At 59.9% G+C, this 1,106-nt stretch overlaps 1 protein-coding gene across 1 annotated transcript in view; it reads right to left on the reverse strand.

Annotated features, from left to right (window-relative positions):
* gnl3l (guanine nucleotide binding protein-like 3 (nucleolar)-like) overlaps positions 1 to 1,106 on the reverse strand; it is a 9,316-nt gene that overhangs the window by 1,766 nt on the left and 6,444 nt on the right. The window contains exons 7-8 of the mRNA XM_048619945.1: positions 664 to 800; positions 225 to 385 (exon numbers count right to left, since the gene is read on the reverse strand). Coding sequence (XP_048475902.1) covers positions 225 to 385; positions 664 to 800 — 298 coding nt within the window. The remainder of the gene's footprint in view (positions 1 to 224; positions 386 to 663; positions 801 to 1,106) is intronic.

Raw genomic sequence — 1,106 nt, forward strand, 5'->3', positions numbered from 1 at the left:
CACCCCAACCCCGTTCTCTCCCCACCCCAACCCCGTTCTCTCCCCACAGGAGCGAGTCCCCGATTCTCAGGATTCCCAGTGAGTTGGGGAGACGGGAACTGTGCACGGCATTCCCACTGGGATACGTCACCCACTGACTGACCCATTCTGGCCTGCACCACTGGATGCCCTCTGTTGGCCGAGCCTCAGGCAGGCCGGCTTTGGAAAGAGTGAGGGGTATTTACCGTTGAGGAGGGGTCACAAGCGCTGTTCCTGAGCTTTCTGCCCCTCTCCTCCGTCAGAACGTCTTCCTCCATTTCACAGCTGGCTGCTGGATTGCTCACATCACTGCTCAGTCCCGACATCTCCATGCACGCAGCACTCTCCTGCACCGGAACTTCCATCTCTGTGATGGGAATACCGGAGGGTCAGTGTCAAGGGGAAAGGGCGCTGTTGGAGGGTTGGCGCCGATGGAGCAGGTGCCGTCGGAGGGTCAGCGCAGACGGAGCAGGTGCCGCCGGAGGGTCAGCGCAGACGGAGCGGGCGCCGCCGGAGGGTCAGCGCAGAGCAGAAATGGGGCTGTCGGAGGGTCAGCGCAGACGGAGCGGGCTCTGTTGGAGGGTCGGCGCTGAGGGAGCGGGCGCTGACAGAGGGCGAGGGATGAGTAGAAGCTGGGATACTCACTGCTCAGGGCCTCCTGGTTACCCTTGTCGAGCTCCTCAATATCGAAGGCCTTTCCGAGCTGAGCGACGATTTCAGCGCTGATGTGGCTGGGCAGCGAGTGGGTCTCTGGCGGCTGGGTAAAGTAACAGATCCTCCCACTGAGGGCACAACGAGAACACAATGTCAGCAACTGGCAACAGAAACCCAGAGAACAGCTGCACCCTGTCAGTGCCCCCAGGGTCGGGTGGGGAGGGGGAATGAGTGTGAGAGAGAGAGAGTGTGAGAGTGAGAAAGAGAGAGAGAGACATATAGAGAGAGTGTGAGACATATAGAGAGAGAGTGAGAGAGAGCGCGCGACAGACACACACAGATAGAGAGGGTGAAGAGACAGAAAGCATGAGGGACAGTCAGAGAGAGTGAACGAGCGAGAGAGAAATTGAGGGGGCAGAGAGAAGGGGGGGGAA

Source organism: Rhincodon typus, chromosome 44 (assembly GCF_021869965.1).
Source record: "Rhincodon typus isolate 14 chromosome 44, sRhiTyp1.1, whole genome shotgun sequence".
NCBI classification, from domain to species: domain Eukaryota; kingdom Metazoa; phylum Chordata; class Chondrichthyes; order Orectolobiformes; family Rhincodontidae; genus Rhincodon; species Rhincodon typus.